The sequence below is a fragment of the Gavia stellata genome, chromosome 10 (assembly GCF_030936135.1).
Source record: "Gavia stellata isolate bGavSte3 chromosome 10, bGavSte3.hap2, whole genome shotgun sequence".
NCBI lineage: Eukaryota > Metazoa > Chordata > Aves > Gaviiformes > Gaviidae > Gavia > Gavia stellata.
The window spans coordinates 14,114,755-14,134,604 of NC_082603.1; the positions used below are offsets into that span (position 1 = coordinate 14,114,755).

Here is a 19,850-nt window from a genome sequence, read left to right on the forward strand (position 1 = left end):
ATCCCTCACCAAGTTCCAGCTATTGTCCAAGTTGAAGATATAATTTTGAGTCAAACTTTTTGATATTCATGTGAAATCACTGGGAAAGTTAATAGAGTTGTATATATTTTGCTATTACTACGAGCACTTGGTGAATCTTATCTCTGTTTTCTCAGATCTGTAACCATCCTGTTATCTAGCAGTATTAGGGTTTAGGTAAACTGTCATAGACAGATCTCTTGAGCAGGATTGAAGTAATGCTGCATAGCTGTGGTAGGTATATTTTGCGCTTGGCTAAGTCTGTACCCATAGAAGGATCATCAGAATGATCCACAAGCTGAGTGCCCCTTTAAATCCCATTCCAGCTTCTTGATTCTCTGGCTGCATTCCTAGCCATATCTTCGTTTGGTATACAGCTAACAAAACAAATGATGCTCTCTTCAACTACACTCTTCATCTCTGTCGTATTTGCTTTCATTCCCTGCTGTGATTTCTTGCTAGATTTAGTAGTCTTGACTAAATTTAGAAAGTGGCAGAAGATACTTTTCCATTTGCATTAATTAATTTTGAAATTCTAGATGCTTTCCCCTATATTTTCAAGAGTCTACTTACTCTTTTTGTTTTGATTAGCAGTGGAACCATGACAGATTTCTGTGAACTCCACAACTTCTGTGAACTAATAGCAAGTCCTGAGATAGCATGAGTTTTGCACTCAGAAATGTTAGCATCCAAAATGTAAAGGCACTTTTCTCAAGGTTTGTTGAGGCCTCAAATTGAGTGGGTCATACCTCTGTCTCTGGTCATCTGATAAAGGTGACCTTGTAGTTGTGTACCTCCAGAAAAGGAAGGAATATGTGCCACATATCCAATCTTGACTGCTAATGGCAGGTAAGTGTGAGTTGCCAGTTTCACAGCAGGTGACTAAAGCCCCATTATTCACTCCATTTAGTCTGTTCCTGGTGTTTGTCAATTTAGTCCTCATTTAACTGGCCAGTCCTTTACCAGTCCTGTTGTCTCATCTTAAAAATGGGGAATAGCCTTTATCAGGTTGAGTTGATAAAATCATGCTGTGGAGTAAATCATATTTCTAAAGTACATCTTTACACCAGTTAGGGGTGTAGAGATGCATTCCTCCATCAGAACAGATTGTGCCTCGGGAAATACACCTGGAAGATTTTGCATCTATATTTCACGAGTTGCAACAGGACCCGTGAAGTACAGTACAAAACATAGTCTCTTTATTTATTGGCTAGTGTGAAAGACTAGGGTTGCTGGTCTTTCAGACAGAAACGTCTGAAAAGGAAGGATTGCTAAGAATAAGGTCTTTCTGTGTAGGAAGTTTAGGGTTACTGCATACTCTCACTTGTCTCCCGTGTACCAGGGGGACTATGAAGTACTGCCGATTAGAAACTACTTGAATATGGTTTCAGGATAGTGGCCACATGTCCTATCTTGTAGGTTCAAGAATTTCCGTAATACCCCTCTGATACTGTGCTCTTAAAAAGGAAGAAAAAAAGTCCATGGCGAAGATCTTCACTTGCTTGGCAGTAATCTGATTCCAGCATGGAAACTGATCTTCCCCAATTTTCATCCATTCCTGTTCTTTTTGTCTGTGTGCCTGCATATCATTGCATGTACCACTGCATTTGTGATAATATTTTGCATGTCAAGAAAGTTTCATTTTCTTTACTAGAAAAGAGTGAAGCACAATACCCAAAAGTAAAGTATTTTCTGTGTCATTATGCATGATGCAATAGATCTCTCCACATACTTATGCTTTTTTGTATGAGTGTTTTCTAGTTCTCATTCATAAATGTCTGGCTTTCCAAACTATGCCTCTGGCAGATCTTAGCATAAATATTGATTTATTCACCACTTTCTTTTTTAATACTAACATACTTGGCACAGATATTTTTCCTTTCTTTTTTTTTTCCAGTCAACATTTCTGTTTAGTTTATGACCTCTGAAGAACTTTTTGTAACCCACTGTTGTAATTTTATTAGTCGCATAGTTGGCACAATTCAGCACAGCCATTCAGCTTACCTTGAGGGAAGCCATACTACTGAGATTTGAAAAACAGTTATAATACTGAGCAACGCAACATTTTAATTGTTCATTGGTCAAAATGAATGCTGGAATGAATGCTTCCAGTTTCAGAATAGGTCTGCAATGCTTACTAAAAAGGAATCTATGTGTCTGGAAGTTATTAAACTCCTAACAGCATATTTAAATTTAAATCCAGCTAATGAAGCAGTAATTATCTGCAGAATGTTCCTCCACTTATCCCTTAAGATATTGGATAATATTTAACATGGCTAGTGTCTATTGTTTTGGTACCAGTAAAAATTACATAGCAGAGTGTTTGATTCATGTTGTTTGGCTGAGGAAGCATTTAAAAGTCTGTAATGGGTTGTCACTGGTAGGGCGGAATGACTGAATTTGAAGAGGTATATTCCACTAAAGACTTTTTTTTTTCTTGTAGATCAACTTAGTTTGCATAGACTTCTTGATAGAAGATAAGCAAATCAGATTTTATGCATTTGCACACATTTTTATAATTTCCAAAGAAATACAGCAATTTCAATGCTATTCTGTAACTATTTCAAAATGGCTGTTGTTATCCATGTGGTTATTTCTTTTCTTTACTTCCTTTACGTGGCTGCTTATGGTCTCCTAGAAACTTGTCACTGTGTTTTCTTTTCTGGATGTCAGTGGCATACTTCACTAGAAACAAGTTGTATTGAGTTGCATTTCCAGAACTGCACAAGCCAGAAAACATGTTTTTATACATTTACACATCTGTAAAAATGTATCATCACTGCCCATGAGGCCCTTGGACAATACCATTTACAAGTCAAAGATGTTTCATTGACTTCACTGGGATTAGGACTGAATCTTAATTTATTGAACAGGAAGAGAATAATCACATATTACTTACCAGGTTTAAGTCTTAAAATGCTGCTGGTTTTGAAAAGTATAAATAGAATCAACTAGTTTCTGTAATGCCAATGATACCACTGATGAAATCAAAGCATTGCTTACTTTATATAACAGGCCGGTATAAAGTGCCAATATACTTCACACAATACTCTCCACCTAAGGTGATAAATGTTTTGTTATTTAAGTGCAGTTTGATGTTCTCTTGTTAATGTGTAATATAGTTTTGGACAATTACCAAAAGTATGTTACATTCTTTCTATATGTTCATCAAATCTCATGACTAACCAAGTTATATGCGCATGGGTATAGAAATAATCAAAAGGACAATCAAATAAAAAGCATCCAACTTCTTAAAAAAATCTATATCTTCTTTTTAAGAAAAGCTGTTGGTCATAGTAGGACTGAGGATTCACAGAAGTGAGGTAACAGAAACTCATGTAAAGGGATTTTTAAGTGATTAAGGCCTTTCAGTGTTAGTCTCATACTTCCTGATGAAATCAACTTCTCCAGATTTTCAGTGCACTAAAATCATAAGTACAAGAACTGTATCAAAAGGCTTTGCCAGAGAAAACAGTTAAATCAGTAACTTGGTCACATGGTAGAATATATTTTGGAATATGGAGATCTGTTTTAATCTCATTTATAATTTTGTCTAAAACGTCAGTCTCTTGCTGATGCTGATGATATTTGAGTTCCATGAATCCTGAGTCATTTGGAAGTGTAATGTAGTAATCCTCTCAGCAACCTAATGAAACAAACAGATATTGTCTTCATTTTACAGACAATGATGCTGACTTGTAACAGGAGAGATGAGATTTCAGAAGTGGCTAGCTCACATGAGGCACATTAGAATATTTCTTCTTAAACAAGGGAAAGCAGACACTTGGACAGATTCTGGCCACAATTCCGCCTTCCTTTGGCTCCCTGGGGATGTAAAGAGAATTGGTAGCAGCCATGAGACTGCTTTAATTTACAGGACCAACCAGTTCCTGTAGCTTCAAGCATGACAGGAGTCATAAGAGAGTCTAAAGCTGCCCTTTCTTCTCAGCCGCAATGAGTAGTACTTGGTGCACGTAATATCTAGGCCACTATCTTCATGGCACAGCCAAGATTACAGCTCAGGAGTTCCTGGCTCCCTAGATCATGTTCACATTATTACACAAACCAATTCGAAACCCATTTTCTCTTGTAAAAGTTTTGTGGGCCAAATCTTAATTTGATACTAGTTGTTATGGATACAGAGCTATGGAGCAATTTACAGCAGCTGAGGATCTGACCTTTAAATTAAATTATACCAGTGAAGCATTTGCTTACGCAATGTGTGCCATGGAGCTGCCCTGGTTTTGAGAACTCTCCAGCAAACAAGAGGAGGATATCCATGGTTATTTGTGAGTTGTGGCCTCTTTCCCATATCTGAAATTTTTTACCCTATTCATGTCAGATATTGGCATCTCTCCGCTCTTCTGGTCGCCTGAAAAAACCACAGGTAAAAGAGTATAGGTAAGAAGAGGCATTATTTGCAATTTAAAGATTAAATAAATATATGATTTCACAAAGGTCACTTTGTGCTCCCAGTAATCCAAAGTATTGTTGATTCTTCTGTGCAGTCCAATAAAAGAGAGTTTTTTCCTGGCACTACTACTTGCTTTTTTATTACTTTTGTATTGTGCTTTGAAAGAAATAAGAAATTATATATTTTTCCCCAAAATGAGTAATTGTATTGAAAAGTTTATACTACCTTAATTTTCTTTAGCTTTACTCCGAAGTAAAGGTTAAGATGCTTTCCAGTATTGCTAATCTAGTTTGCTACCACTAACATGGGTATGCCTGATATTTTTCCATTTGCAATGTAGTACACACCAGAAGATTTTATCGAATATGACTATGAGTATGGGGATGCAGATTATAAAGAAACTGATTCTGTAACAGAGGGACCCCCACTGTTTGAAGAGACAGTAGCACAAACAGAGGTAACAGAATCTGATCTGTTTGTTGTATGGTGTCCAGCTGTCCCCTACCACATGGTGTCTCAGTTTGTGTCTTCTGTATATAAGCTTAATGTTTTCCTTTCACTTATTTCTTTACTCTGTAGCTGTAACACTTGCTTTCAGTTAGAGATGGAAGGTCTCACGGCTGACAGTATTCATCTCACATTTGGTTACCTTTCTTTCATTCATGCTTTCTCAATTTTCTTTTCATTTTATTTATGTTTTCCCATTCCATCTTTCATAACATTTGCAGAAAAAGAAAGCCATGGTCAAAAAGAAGAGGACAGTGGCCACTAGCTCAAAGGACAAACCCCAAAAGGCCACAACAAAAAAATCTGAAAAATATGCATCCAAGAAGAAGAAAAGTTATCAAGCAGCAACAAAAGGCACACTAGGGGTAAAGGTAGCCAAGAAATAATCAAGATCTTTCCCAGGTCAAGACTGGAAGATCTCTGATAATAAGAAAAAATATACCTAACCCCATTAGACCAATATGTCTGGCTAATACCATAACCTGAATAAAAGTGATACCTCTTGAATTTTTCCTACAGGATTTTTTTTAATAATATACCTTTTCTTTAATACTAGGCAAACGTTGTTGATGGATTTCAAGAGTATAGCATAGCTGAAAATGACTATGGGCCCCAGACAGAAGCTCCCTCCAGAACTACTGAAGCAAATGAGGTAATAAGGACTCTTGAGAAAATGATAAGCAAAAAGACTTGCCCACCTTGTGTCAATCATTAAAAAAGCATAAACACATTTTAAGAGGGTGAATTCCATTTGTGTGAATATACATATCTATACGTAACAGTAGTTAATGCAATTTTATACTTTCTTAGCCAATATCAGAACCTACTATTTTCTTGGGCAGAACTCCCGTTAATTCTGTAGAGATCTGCTGAATCTTTAGACTGCAGAGTTCATGATTCTGGAAATCATTCAGTGATATATGCTGTGGAAATGCAGGGTTGTTGCATTCCGTGTGGATGTGAATGGAGCTATGTCTAGTATAAACTAGGTTAAATACTAGACATAGTCCTCCTAATCTAAGAGGAATTGAAGTCTCTAATTTTTCTGTAACTTTTAAGATGCAGCATAAAATGAGCCTAACACAAGATAAAGAATGGTTGCAACCATAGCAGCATATTGAAGTTGAGTCAGAAGCCATCATTTCCTTTTAGTAGTTCTTCAGCTAAGAAAACCAAATTATTTGCTTTTCACTGAGGTTCTATGAAACATTGTTTTTTGAACTGTCAAAAACCAGAAAATTATTATTTTGACTTATGTTAGAAACCACGTTTTTAGAAAGCCACAATGACAAGCCTAAACATTATTTTAAGATTACTAGACTTAAAGCCCGTGTTGATTAATATGTCTGCATATTAATTAATACTAGTTTTAGAAAAATGATGGCTCATTATAAGAAATATTGTTTTCATTTTTATTTTATGTTTTCCTTTCAAAATGAAGGTATGTTGCTTAAAAGATGTACAAAACTGCGCCCCCCACCCCCCATTTGAAAAGAGAAAAAGAATCCCCATTTGTTTTTTTGGTTTTCCTCCTATGTATCTTGGAAAATGAAAGTGAATTAAGATATATTTTACTCAATCTACTGTAAACTGTTCTTTTGTTAAATCTCATGTTTACTTCTCATAAGTTGATAGACAGTGGCATATTTAAATAATTCTGTTTCTTAGGCAATTATAGGCCAAATGTACAACTGTACAGTTGTTATAAGGTAGATCCAAAGTGCTAAATGCTTTCCTTAATGAGAGCAGTTCTGCCTAAAGGCAAAATTTGGCTTAGAATTGGTTCAGCATTTACTCTAGCTGTAAGACAAAAGTCATAGTCCTGTAGCTAATGGAATTAGGCAACTGTTAAATCAGAATCTGGCCTTCTATTTTAATTGCAATATATTTCAATATCATGGTTAGATCAAGATATTTTAAATTACTCTGGATATTGATTAGCATCTTAATATATTTTTTAAGATCATACTTGTTCATCTTGTCTGACCATCTAGAATATGCATCTCATATTAGCAATACCTGAACTTTGATTTCTTTCAAAATTATCCTTTCAAGAGACCTCTGTAACAGAATAAAGCAATCCTCTTTTTTTTTTTTTTTTTTTTCACAAATGGTTTTGTACATCTCAAATACAGCATTCTTTTAAACTGCTTTGGAGCTTGTAAGTTGGTTGCTTGGTTTGACATTTTACATACTTGAAGATGAAAGCTTAGATTTCAGAAATGTTAAAATCTAAGTTTTGCAGGTGGAATTTGACTTGGCCAAAAAATATATAAATTGACACGACAGATATGAACCATGGCTTTTTGAGTGATAAATAAACTGCAAAATCATTAACAAGAGAAAAGAAGTTGAAACATTTAGCTCAGCATTAGTATTTATAGACACAAAATGATAAAGAAAGCTGGGCTTAACTAAAGTGATGTACACTTTGTGTACATTGTTACTGTAAAAAGTTCTGAATTTATTCACTGCTCATTGCGGTGCATATGTTCATTCATGAATGCTTGTAAGTGTGAAACCAAGCAGGGAAATTTAGCTATATTTGGCACTAAAGTGACATTAAGCAAACAGTACACATAGTGTACTGGATATATTGGATTCAGTGTTTTTGGAAATTAAAAAAAAGCGTATGAAAGCATTACTTCTTTGTACTACTTACTTTTAATTACTCTGAAAGGCTGGACTTCCATTCCTTCAGACTCTAATTAAAAGGCAATATGCTGTAGTTCTACTGTTCTTTCTTGTTTTGACAAGTCATCATGGTGGATCAGCATATGCTTACATTGCTTTACTAACAATAACTCACGTATTCCTCCTATTCCCAAATCTTTGCTACTGATATGAATAGCAAAATCCTGTTGAAGAAGTATTTGCTGAAGAATACATAACTGGAGAGGATTATGATAAAAAAACTGAGGAAACTGAATATGGAAGCAGAGGAGTAGACCTCAGTGAATCTGATCTGCATGTAGATGGAGATTTAGGAGAATATGATTTTTATGAATATAAAGAATATGAAGAGAAACCAACTGATTCCACTAATGAGGACTTTGGTCCAGGTGTTCCTGCAGAGACCGATATCACAGAAACGAGCGTAAGTTGATTGAAGGCATAATGCAGATTAATTTAATTTAGCAATTCTTTTATAGTTTTACACCCTCAGAACTGTACAGAGCCTGATCCAGAGCTCCTTGTACATATTAGATATATTCTTACTTTTGATAGGCTTTGGATCAAGCCATCGTCTTGTTTTAGTAATCCCGAACTTTTTATTTTTATTAAATGCAGGGGGTTTGTCTCTTTTGGTGAAGGGAGTAAGGGAGGGTTGAAGATGGGAGGGAAAGCAAAGAAGAGGTGGGATTTCAAAAATAAATGATAAAATGAACAGTTTTAAAAATCTTTCTAAAGTAGAGTTAAAGCTGGAAAGAATGTAAGTTCTAATGCAGGTGCAAATACTGTAATTAATATTTTTATATGATTACCCTAAGAAGTTGAAATGCATATAAGTGTCTAGAATCTTACGGCTTCTGCTACTTTCCAAGGAGAAAATTCATGAGTGGGAGGGTGAAGGTCTGAACCCTTTCATGAAAATAAGCTTAGTCAATGGTGACAGGTTTATGACCTTGCAGTATATATAAAGGAAGGTAGGATCCTGTGAATCATGCTCTTTTTTGTGTGTTTTATAGCTCTCTCTTTCCCTCTGACTTAATCACAGGCTTAACAGCAAGGTTTTAATTTTCCTTTAGTTGTGCTAAGGTCCTCATTTACCAGTTTAACAGACTGTGGAAGCTGCAAAGAAAACTAATATGACTAAGACTGGAAGCAAAATTAATTCTCACTTAGATTTTTAATTGGGAAGGCCCTGAATATAGTAGGAAAGGAGAATTTTGTCTGCAGTATTTGCTCAGTCTTGTCTTTATTTTCTCCTCACAAACTCCAAACTTCAGTTTACAAAGGATCTGAGAAATAACAGCAAATGCTGTGAGGTTGCTTTTCTCTGCCAACCTTGAAACCCACACTTCTGTATTTCAATTATCACTCCTTTCTAAACCCTGTTGGGGTCATTGTATTTTTTTAATGATCCTTATCTATGCAATGTGATACAGGCTTACTTTTTTCCTTCTAGCACAGATGGGGACACTGTGGCAGAATGACACAGAAAAGGTCAGATTATCTGCAAAGCAAAGAGCCCATAAGGCACCATTTGTGTCTGCATCAAGCAAATGACTGTGTAGACTCTATCCCCTGGTGTAAATTTCAACTTAAAATGCCTTGCTACAAAACTGAAGGAGTCAGGAAGCTTGAATTAGAGCCCAGGCTCTGACCTGTGCCAGCTTTATTACAACTCTCATCTGCTGAACTAGATATATCACATCATTTTCCTTTGACATATGGATGTATTTGGAACAAGTGAAGTTCTACCTTTGATAAAAAAGGCAGGACGAAAAATACTCAGTACCTGGAAACTTTCAAAAAAGGAGCAAGATTGGGACCTGATATAATTTTCTACAACCAATTTTCATTAATATAATAAAGCATATTTATCTATACCTCTTGCTACTTGATTTTTATGAACTATTGCATTGTTACTAGTGAGATCTGTGCTTTTATAAATCAATACAAAATGCACAAGTCACGAATCTATATCTCTGTTTTTCCTTTGGAAAATATTTCATATTGAAATACTGTAACATCACTCTTAACATTTTCAAATCCCCAGCTATTTTAGTGTAAATGTGGAATCACTCTACTGAAATAAAAAAAAAAAATCAAATTTTCATTTGCTCAGAGCTGAATTTAATTTCTAGTTTGCAGTGGATATGTTAGCAATCAAGAGAGGTACTTCTGAAGAAAAATACATATCTACTGCTTTGAAAAAAAAACAGTTTATTTTACTTTGTTTGAAACGTGAATCTGTCTGTGTTCTGCCATTAGCACGTGTTATTGACACATTGTTTTAGGTACTTTTGTTATGTTAGTCCTGAACCTAAAACTTCCCATAGAGCTGATACTAAAAGAATTTTGCAGTTGATGCTAATTCATGTAGTTAGGAGGCATAACTGGCTATCTATTAAATATTATTTAATGTTTACAATGCCACTTAACTCCTTTCTTATTTATGCCATGAAGTCACAGACTCTTCTTAGACTAATTTACATGTTGTGGATGTCTAATGAATGAAATTAGGAGCTTGAAGGTTACTGTCCTTATGGGACCAAGGTATCTTTCTTTCCAGCTTTCTTTAGGCTTGCTTAACTCTTCATTAAGCCATGAAGAATCATTGTTAATTGCCAAGAATATGTCCATTCAAATAAGAAAAGAAACAACTTTGTGACTTGCACACAGAAGTTTTAGATTCTTAGTCCAAAGTCCTAATGCAAACCATGGGATGCAAACTATTGCATCTCATTGGAAAACTGCAAATGGACAATATCCAATAATTTGAAAAGTATGCATGCAGTTTTTGCATTTTCCATTTCTCATGTATTAAATATTTTTGATTTATATGGTTTCTGTCTGTGATGTGTTTTCATAACACAGATCAATTCCAGCTTTAGCTTTCAGTTACAAGTTGCTGCAGTTCTTTATTTTAACAGGTCCTTAGACTTTCTACTTATTTTCTTTTTTGGGGCTGTTTTTACTGGCCAGGTGACTGGACATGGGGCTTATGGAGAAAAAGGCCAAAAGGGAGAACCAGCTGTGATTGAACCTGTAAGTACAGGTGTGGGTGAGGGTTTTTTTAGCACTATATAACATATGTACACTGTTGATACATCATTATCAAATCATGTTGTTCATGATAGGATGACAGTAACCTTATCCATGATCTCTGAAACAATCACCTGTGGTATGGATGGTGTAAAAGTGATAACAGACAGTAGCCTGTTCAGCCTTCTCTTTCGGTTACACCAAGGACTAACCACATGTTCCTTAAAACAAGGAGAATCTACTTGTGCAGAGGAAAACAGAGCATTGATCTGCTCTTCAGGCCATTTGGTAACTACAGGTTCCAGCATAGGCACAGGTAACACTGTAACTACAGGTTTCAATAAGGGCAAGGAAGTCCCTCTGAGAAGTTAAATAAATGCTTGTATGTTTAACCTGTGCTGGTGCAATCAAACTGCTAAAAGTTTAATTAAATACTTTCTTCAGAGGTTACAACTTGGTCATAAGCACAGTAATGGATCTGTAGCTTATAGATTTTTTCCTCATCTTTAAATAGTAGTATAGTAACTAAGTGGCTTTTACAGTAGGACAAAGTTATACTGTAGCATCATGCTTGACAGTTAGAAACTTAAAATGTAACTGAATTTAAAAGAAGACATAGATTATACAAAAATAATCATTTTATAATATCTAGCAGGAATTTAATGCCAGTGTAGTTTACTCTTCTAGAATTTTCAAGGACTGCTTTCAAATATGTATTTGACCCAAATAGAAATTAAAGTTTAATCTGGTTTTTATTTCATAGAAAATTAGGTACAGAAATATCAAGGGAAAAAATTAGCTTGAGTTGAAGCCTGATAAAATACTATGATGTGTCATTTTTACCTAAATATCGAAGGTCTGGATTCTGTGATCCAAAAGCTCCCTTTAAATTCTATATTCCTATCCCAGGATTAGCATTTAGTTAAGTTACTGATCACCAAAGTTAAAGGACTACAATAATGAACAATTACAAGTCAATATTGTGACCTCTCAGTCATGATCTATGAAGAAGCTCAGAGTGTGTTAGTTCATAAAATGCATGGCTTTTTTAAACCATTGCAAGATACATTTAGTTTGCATCCGTAATACTGAAGAGGTACCCACTGCCAATCTCCAACGTTGCTGGAGTTCACTAGAGCTAGCTTCAAGCTTGTTTGTCCAGTCCTCCTTCCTATGGAGAGCCAAGTACAAGTGAGGATCATGTATCATGACCTGGAATTTGGACTAGCGTCTGCACTCAAAAAAAGGAACTAGGAGGTGCTATAAGACCCACAACATAGAAATAGCCAGAGCTATTCACAACAAATTCTTTAACAACATTAAAAAAAGTATATATTTTTTGAATCAAGTACTATGAGATTCCTCCAGCCTAGAAATCTTTCTCACTTTTAAAGCCACACAGCAATTCAGATTCCAATCCTACTAACTGTGGAGAGAAGATCCCCAGAAAAGTTTATCAAAACACTAAGAAATATTAACTATAATAGTTCAGCTAGAAAGGTGTTTTATATTTTTCTCCAAGACATCACCAATGTAGTATCTTTTTTCATCCCCCCCTAGGGTATGCTCATTGAAGGACCACCGGGACCAAGAGGACCTGCTGTAAGTATATTAATCACAATTTCCTTTTATTGCCTTTGATTTATGCACTGTGCGTTGGTATTCATGAGTTAACACGATTAATATTGATTTTATCACACTTCCCAAATGGTATACTCTACTTTGTGTTTTTAGAAGGGAGTAAAAAAGGGTCATCTCCAGCATTTTCAGTGACAGCATGCTACAAGCCGAGTGCACGTAAAAATCAAACTTTTGAATGTTGACTATAAAAAAAAGTATGCCACCTTATGAATTATTTTATCCAAATATGTGTTCAACATAACTTTCCAGAGAAAAAATAGTTAAAAAATGCTGCAAGCCGTCATTCAGCGTAATAATGTCATTCATTTTCCATAGGGTCTTACAGGTCCCCCAGGTCTACAAGGTCCTGTTGGTCCTCCAGGTGACCCTGGTGAAAGGGTAAGTCAACATACAGATTATCCTGAGTATTCATGGTATGTCTTGCACTAATTGCTACAAGAGTAAGTGGGTTAGATCCTGATCTGAAATATACAGGTTAAGAAACTTCAGTGGAACTGAGGCTGATTTACTCAGCTGAGCAAATCAACTGAGAATCTGGACAAACATTTCCTTAGTGGTAGAAATATGTACTGTAAATACAGGAAAAGAGTTAAGTTCCTATTTGTCTATATTTCTCTGTTTTGATGTGAATTATTTCAAAATATAATAAAGCAATAGGTAGAAACGTTTTATATGAATTTGAATGAGTTTTAAAAAAAACAGTATGACCTCAGTTATAACATGTAGAGATATGGAGAAAGACTAAGGTCTGCAGAATCAAAATACACATGGAAATACTGAAAGTGATGGATAATATTTAGATGATCTAGGCAGACTTTATTGGCCATATCAAATAACATACTGCATGAGAACCCTATCAAGTCACAAATGTCATTGAAATTTAAGCTATTATTTCAGTCTGACATATTCTCACAAGCCTTTTCTTACTGCCACAACTAACACAATTTTGAAACAGCCTAAATATTCCTTCATTTATTTGAGGAAAATATGCTACAAAAAAACTTTCCTGAGTTTTATGAGTGCTAGTTTACTGACGAGTCTAGCACGTACATGCTGTATTTGTGCATAGAAGATGTTGAGAAGATGCTATTGCTTCACTGAATAATGAGATAATGTTAAAATTCCAACAATGTTTCACCTTGATAGTAAATCAGCATCTAGACTTCTTTCACATTTCTTTCCTGTAGATTAACTAAGCAACATATTTTGGAATTTAAACTTATAAAATGGGAATTTTAACACATTGTAATGGAATAACTACTGATAATACCGAGTTTTTTACCTAACTGCTTACTGAATGAATCATAAGGAAATTCTTGACTAAACACATCATGTGCCTGTCATGGAACAGACTTCATGTTTTATATAAAAGAGGACACATTACACAAATAAATAATTGTACAAATTAGTTACCAAACTCATGAGAACAATACAGATTTCTGCAACCAGATTCTGCTGTCAGATTCCATCCTAATGAAATAACATGTCTTATTTTTTAGTTCTTAAACATATGTGGACAGGTTTGGGGTTTTACTTAAACAACAATCAGTATATAAGAATAAAGGTTCTAGCTCTTGCTATAACTATTCTGACTACTTTTCATCTTAGGTAAAAAATTTAGAAAAGTAACATTCTGAAAAAATTACCACTCAAGAAAAGCACATTGCTTGATTTTAAAAAGCCTGCATTAATACCTAGAATAATTGAGAATGTTGTTTAAGCATGGAACTACAGAACAATTAGTTGAGAAATCCACCACTTTTTGTAGTTGCCTATAGTGCTTCAGCTTTTGTACTAAATTATTATATCATTCTAATCCTAATAATGGGTATAAGACAATTGAGAAATGAATGAACATACTCTTCTGGAGAGGACTATAAGTGATCCCACTTTTACTTACTGTAGGGATGAATTTCACTCATATAAAATGGTGCAATAGAAGAACAAAGTGAAAACTAATCTTCAGTTTCATCTTCAGTAATCTAATCTTCATCTTCTGATCTAATCTTTCAGATCTAATCTTCACAAAGACTCATAATCATATGGCATAAAGTCACTGCAGGTCAGAGTGAAGGTTCTTTGGGTGCTTTGCAAGTGCATCGAATTATTTTTCTATTTTTTAACCTTAACTCCAAATTGCCTGGATGCATAATGGTTCTTTTAAAAATTACAACATTTTATTCAGTATTTTACATCTGAATTAGTAATAATTCTCAATTTATGATTTATCTGTAGGATGTTATTAATAGGGAATTGTTTTTTGATGCTTCAGGCTTTTTTGAAAAAAGAGCTAAAACAGACTCAGTAACAGAATACTGATGTTAATTCTTGAAGAGGGGAAAAGACACGGATCAGCTTTCCCATTGTTTTGTTCAACTCCTGAGCAGCAGAAGAAACCAGTTAAGACAGTTTGATGTTTATTGGTCTGTCATTGCAACCCTGCAGAGTCATTCTGGTGAATTAATACTTTGTTTGGCAGACATGCAGCAGGCAAATGAGCACTCCTGATGCAGGTTCTTCCTGTCCTTGACAGCTTCAGCTAGTAAAAATGCAGCATGCAAATTGCTGGGAGGAAAGGTGCAATTATAAATGTAACTGTTGTCACAACAGCAACATTTATCTATGCAGCATGTTGGATCAATTATCATGAGCATCATGTATACACATTGGTACATTTCTTCAACTCCAGCTTACACAAAAATTTTAGCTCTTTTTAAACTGTAAGGGAGTATTACATTTCATAAAAAATAGATTTCAAGTAATAGCTGCTGGACTTATGTGGCCTTTGAAAAATAAGCCTACTCAAAGGGTTTAAAGAGAATCAGCAGTGTTAGTTCTCTATATCAAATAAAGCAAACACTGGAATGCAATGCAAATCTCAACTCAGTCCAACCTATGAAATCATGAGCAGAGCCTCCATCATTAGGTACTCCATACTCCATTTTTTTAATATAATTTGTAAGTAAAATAATTAAAGAGAATAGCTTTCTTCCCTATTGCTGAACGTCTTCCCCAAACTCAGTTCTTTGATTACCTCACTAATAATGAATAATATTCCCAAACCATTTGCAAAGAGAATATTAAACCTCCAAGTGCATCATTATGAATACGAGTGTAAGTGTGTGTGAGTGACTCAGAAGGTTTATCTTATAGAACTATCTTTTTGTTCTCATCCCTTTTTCTGTCATCCCTTTGTTCTCTTAGGGTCCACCTGGTCGCCCTGGTCTCCCTGGTGCTGATGGTTTAGCAGGTCCTCCAGGTACCATGTTAATGTTGCCGGTAAGTTGTATTATGATTACAGGGGAGCCAGCCTCCAAAGAGAGGAAGTGTGTTTCAAGAAATGTATAGGTTTTTTCTTTTTTCGTCTGATTCTTGTCTTTGGAATGAGAGATGAAACAGAGTTTCTTGTCTGGTGTCAGCATTTGAAGATCATATAGTACCTTTTTTTTCCTCAAACAAAACATATGCTTTAGCACCTGCATGGCTGCCAGATTGGAACCTACATAAATGTATTACGCTCACTGAAATCCTCCTTATATTTTCAACAGTAACTATTATTTGCTATTATATGTCCTAAACAAGGAGTTTGCTGTTGCACAAAGGGCATGTACTCCCAGCAGGCATGTGTGCTTTCAAGTCTCCTTGACATGGACTTCAGTGTCCTCTTTGAAGAATCAGTGCATCCTTTGAATAGAAATATATGCACATAGCCAGCTCTGCTCCCACTGGAGTCAAAGCAAAACACCATCTGTTTTAGCAGGTGGAGGAACAAGCCCAAAGCTGTTAAAGTATCTTGCAGCTTTGTGGTATGAAAAGTACTATATGCATGGATTTCATTATTCCTAAGTGTATGTGTGTATGTGCAAGCTCTGATGAGTACTACCACCCAGAGAATTGATAAACCAACTGTAAATGAAGGTGCAGTATTTTAGTAAGTAAAGCAAAGTAAGTAAAAAATTCCGGAGCTGTAGTTGCTGCAGTTCTGATACAGGAGGCAGAACTCCATCAGTATCAATGAGGAAAGGATTGTTTTGTAAAGTTTATTTTCTATTTATGAAACAAGCAATGGAAGTTTATTAAAATAAGCTAATGTTTTTGACCTCATGCTTGCACCAAGTTCTGTTATCACAGCTGGCTGTATAACAGAAATATTTGTTTACCAATAATTAGTTGATGGAAAAATGCCACTTCTCGTCAGGGGAATTATTCCCAAATCATTCTTCCATCTGTAATTGCTGTATCAGTTTGCTCCACGAAATGTCGTAAGCGTGGACTAATCCTCAACCTATCAGTCACTTCGGAAAATCTCACTAGCTTTATTTTTAGATGTTAATGAGTCTCACCACAAGTGATTTACCAAATCAAACAAGAAATTTGTCAGGAAGGAAGAAATTGGCTTCAGGTCTTCCGAACTCCAGCCTGGTAGTTTAACCACCATCCAAATTCTTTTCCACATTTATAAACCCCACTGAGAAGCCACTATCCTTTTATAACAGATGACCGGCTCACTAGCTTGAGAGCCATCCTGGTATAAAGGAGTAAACAGGTGGAATTGAATCTAGCAGTGGCAGACTGTCTTGTCACAGAGGTACATTCAAAACAGCACGTAACATGTGGGAGACACCTTTTGCGGGATGTGTGGCTTTTCATCATCAAGTGTGGGGCTTGAATTCATCAGAGTGGGTTCACCTTTTCAATGGATGCAAGACAACGAATTTAGGCACTTTTGCTTGGAAAAATATTTTGAAAATGTGGTTGATTACACATTATGTGGATCCCTACAAACCACCTGGCCTCCTTTCAAATGACAGAAGGCTTGGTAGTTCTCATTTTAGAAAAAGTCAGGTGCTCATTTGTGGGGGCTTAAAGCAGTAAGTTTTCCATCACTTTCCAAAAAAAATCCTTCCATTCTGAAATAGTATGACTGCAGGAGAAAGACCTCAGGTACCATGCTAACTCTGGGTGTAGATAAACTGAACAAACTGTTGTGGGCAGTGAAAGATTCATGGCCCTGATGTCCAGTGTGCCTGTGCCATAACTTGGAAGGCCATGCTTCTTGTTGCAGCTTAGCATCTCTGCAACATTGCAAAGCTCCAGCTGGCAGTTTCATGAGCAATAACAGTCTAGGAATGCAGCAACAAGCACTTAAATTTTATTCTGTAATTTATTTTGAAATTGTCAGAAATGACACAGAACTGTTTCATTTTAGATACCAAACATTTTTCAAATTTAAGTCTGCCTTAAATTGAATTGCATTTTTCTGTGGGTAGCTACCAATGTACAGAGAATTAATTAATTTTGATACATATTTTTAATGAGGTTTTGCAGATAATTAGAGTCTATTTTGGCCTCTTTTTGAAACAAACAAACAAGCAAACAAAATGAAAACTAAAATCCTATGAAATCAAGAAAATGTTTGCTCATAAGGGATTAGATTTGCACTTCAGTTCTAAACTATTACCAATGACTTAATATTCATGCTGGATCCAGTGGCCTCAATGCAGCAGTCTTCTGAAGTTAGTGGAATGAACTAAGGACTGAGACCCTGTGTCTTTGAAGTGGTTTACACAGTTGTAGCAAATAACAAGTATGGTTTTAATTTGATAAATTCTGAATCCTTTTCTTGTTTTGATACTTGCAGTTCCGCTTTGGTGGAGATGGTGAGAAGGGCCCGACAATTTCAGCTCAGGAAGCACAAGCACAAGCTATTCTTCAGCAAGCTAGGGTGAGCACAAGGAGTCTGCAAATGAAACTGCAACAAGGGTACAGCTCCAAAAAAATTTCCATTTTGTATCATGCAGGATGTGAAGTAAAGAGCTCTAAGCATCACCTCATCACAGTGGTTAACCTTATTGACAACTGAGTCAATGGGGGCTATTTGCTAACGCATTATGGAATTGTATTAATATAGAATTTGTATGCTGGCTGGCAGCTTTTTCTTGATACCTGTTGTTTTTTTCTGTTTGTTTTCTCAGATTGCTATGAGGGGTCCACCTGGTCCCATGGGACTCACTGGAAGACCAGGTCCTGTGGTATGTAAACAAAACAGGGGCACAGGTTTAAGAACACTGTAACACAAGTCCATGGATCTCATTCTGGCCTTGCCTATTCCTCTGTATTTGTGCTTATCTTATTTGAAAAGAAATTGATATAATTAAAGCCATAGTTTGTATCCTTATTCAAGGTCTGCAATACAACCTGAATACTAAACCAGTTTTTATTGTAGATTTTGGGGTGTTTGAGTGGAGCACACTGGTAGACTTACAAAACCAGTAAATAGTTTTACAAAAATAACTACATATGCCTCTATGGTCAGTCATCTCTGTAATAATATTTACAAAACTTCTTGTGGTAAATATGAAAGTCTACAGAAGGAGATACTAAAGCAAGAGTGTGCTCACTATTTAAGCTGTGTCTGGAAAGTTCTTAAAAGGCATTGCTATAAGCAATTAAAAACATACAGATTTCTAAAAGAATTGTGCTTTTTTATTTCAGTCCTGAATTTGGCTTGCCTGCTAATACTGAATGATCCGGAAAATGGCCTTGTGGATGTTAAAAAAGCTTAATATTTGTACAAAGTCTATACATGGAACACAACAGTTTTTCTGTTGACATGCAAAACAACTTTTTGATCACAAATAGGTTTGCCTCTGTAATCTGTACAAACAGTTTAAAAGGACAGTACTCACAATGAAAGAATAAAACCAGGTAGGAAGCTCAGCAAGCCAAAACCACCTGATTAGTCTTGCAATTTTTTTGATACTTTTCAGATTTAATGGTCCACTAAGTGGTGTAATTTAGCATTTACCGTCTTTCACAAAGCTATTATAAAGCATCTGTACTGTGATAAAAAATAACAAATGCCGCAGCCAAGATCATAAGCTTTGTAGAAGACTAGTCTTTTCTAAATTTCTCCCAGGTGATTGTATTTATCCTCTGATCTAGACTGAAATTCTCTTATAAAGTTAGTACAGCATCCATATTTGAAAGAGCCACTTAATTTGGAAACTGTTATTTTGTCTACTGTGATGTCTCCGCTAGATTGGCAAACATTTGGCCTCTTAAATTTTCATCTGTATCTGCTGTAATTTTTATTTATATTACCATCACGGTGATGGACACAAAGAGTAATGTTAGCAGTTTTCATTAGATCAAACAAGCATCTAGTTGTAAAACACAGACAAGAATACAATTGTGCTATTGAGAAATGAAAACAAGTGATCACTGGGTAACCAAGAGAAAAGGATGAAGCAAGTTCCTATTCGTTTACTGTGTGAAGAAAAAGTGATTGCAGAGACATGCCAGTCACAACTAGAGCAGCATACATAGAAGACAGCAACTGAAGTTGCCGGATGCAACCTGGTTTTGTCCTTGCCTCAGAATGCAATAGCATTTTCCTCCAAAGTAGTTTCCTTCCACTCATCCTAGTTGTGGAGATTTGGTCATAATTTAGAAATGGTGTGACTAGTATAAGAAATAAGGTTCCTTTCCCTTCTTTTGCATTTCTTTCCTTCTTTAATGGGTTGCTTCAGCAACAGCCCAGAGCTGAAGAGTAACA

General features: G+C 35.7%; 1 protein-coding gene across 4 annotated transcripts in view; it reads left to right on the forward strand.

Moving 5' to 3' along the window:
* COL11A1 (collagen type XI alpha 1 chain) overlaps window positions 1–19,850 on the forward strand; it is a 162,310-nt gene that overhangs the window by 45,930 nt on the left and 96,530 nt on the right. The window contains exons 6-14 of one of the 4 annotated variants that reach the window (XM_059822273.1): window positions 4,773–4,889; window positions 5,496–5,591; window positions 7,791–8,036; window positions 10,592–10,654; window positions 12,212–12,253; window positions 12,608–12,670; window positions 15,497–15,571; window positions 17,934–18,017; window positions 18,268–18,324. In XM_059822273.1, the coding sequence (XP_059678256.1) occupies window positions 4,773–4,889; window positions 5,496–5,591; window positions 7,791–8,036; window positions 10,592–10,654; window positions 12,212–12,253; window positions 12,608–12,670; window positions 15,497–15,571; window positions 17,934–18,017; window positions 18,268–18,324 (843 nt within the window). Of the gene's footprint in view, window positions 1–4,772; window positions 4,890–5,160; window positions 5,311–5,495; window positions 5,592–7,790; window positions 8,037–10,591; window positions 10,655–12,211; window positions 12,254–12,607; window positions 12,671–15,496; window positions 15,572–17,933; window positions 18,018–18,267; window positions 18,325–19,850 lie in introns of all 4 variants that reach the window. The other 3 variants (XM_059822272.1, XM_059822274.1, XM_059822276.1) reach the window with 3 other exon arrangements.